This window comes from Aspergillus caelatus, assembly GCF_009193585.1.
Source record: "Aspergillus caelatus strain CBS 763.97 unplaced genomic scaffold BDV27scaffold_331, whole genome shotgun sequence".
Lineage (NCBI taxonomy): Eukaryota > Fungi > Ascomycota > Eurotiomycetes > Eurotiales > Aspergillaceae > Aspergillus > Aspergillus caelatus.
Window position 1 is genome coordinate 10,613 of NW_022475594.1, and position 1,136 is coordinate 11,748.

General features: G+C 50.8%; 1 protein-coding gene across 1 annotated transcript in view; it reads right to left on the reverse strand.

The window, feature by feature from the left end:
• The window catches only part of BDV27DRAFT_169393 (FAD-dependent oxidoreductase), a gene marked incomplete at both ends in the record, with an annotated part of 2,133 nt that extends 1,622 nt beyond the window's left edge, over positions 1 to 511 (reverse strand). Inside the window, one exon of the mRNA XM_032075020.1 lies at positions 500 to 511. Coding sequence (XP_031921546.1) covers positions 500 to 511 — 12 coding nt within the window. The remainder of the gene's footprint in view (positions 1 to 499) is intronic.
• Positions 512 to 1,136: the final 625 nt, after the last annotated feature.

Sequence of the window (1,136 nt, forward strand, 5' to 3'; positions counted from 1 at the left end):
AACATGCCCTATCTAGTCGCTCCTTGCGGAGGTTAGTCGTCGCTTATCTACCCGGTGTTCATCTCCACACAGTGCTTAATGATGGCTTAGTGGTCTCTAATGGTATGTGGGGTTTCGGAGATATAGTGACGCTACGCGCGTAAGGGGAGATATAAGACCACTCACTACCCTCAGCCGTACTGTAAAAGTTGGAGCACGGTATCAATCAGATAATCCTTTCCAGTGAAGAATTCATTGTTCTTCGTCTTTCGTTCTTCTCTTTGCTCTCTTCGACCAAGTAAATCTCAGTATGGCTTCCATGGATACAGTGCTAGCCGGGTACGAATCCCGGCAAGCCGTGCTTGAAGCAAGCAACAACCCTTTTGCCCAAGGAGTTGCCTGGGTCGAGGGCGACCTCGTTCCGCTATCGGAGGCACGGATTCCACTACTCGACCAGGGTTTCCTTCACAGTGATCTCACATATGACGTTCCAGCCGTCTGGGATGGACGATTTTTTCGCCTTGACGACCATATCGATCGATTGGACGCAAGCTGCAAGAAGTTACGGCTTCAGCTCCCTTTGCCAAAGTCCGAACTCAAACAGACATTGGTGGAGATGGTGGCTAAATCCGGGATTCGGGATGCCTATGTGGAGATAATCGTTACCCGTGGCCTTAAATTCGTCCGCCAGGCCAAACCGACAGAGATTGTTAATAGGATATATATGTTCATACAGCCTTACGTCTGGGCTATGCCGCCTGATATGCAGCGGACTGGTGGAAAGGCTGTTATTGCAAGAACTGTCCGCCGTGTCCCTCCCGGTTCGATGGATCCAACCATCAAAAACCTTCAATGGGGAGACTTAGTGCGTGGGCTGTTAGAGGCTGCTGACCGAGGAGCCACCTATCCTTTCCTGACAGACGGAGACACAAATCTCACCGAGGGTCCCGGGTATAACATCGTTATCATCAAAGATGGTGCCTTATATACCCCCGATCGGGGTGTGTTAGAGGGCGTCACTCGCAAGACCGTCCTGGAGATTGCGGAAAAGAACGGCATACCTGTCCATGTCCAAGTGGTCCCAGTTGAGCTGGCCTTTCAATCAGATGAGATATTTGTTTGCACCACGGCCGGAGGCATTATGCCGATTACATCCA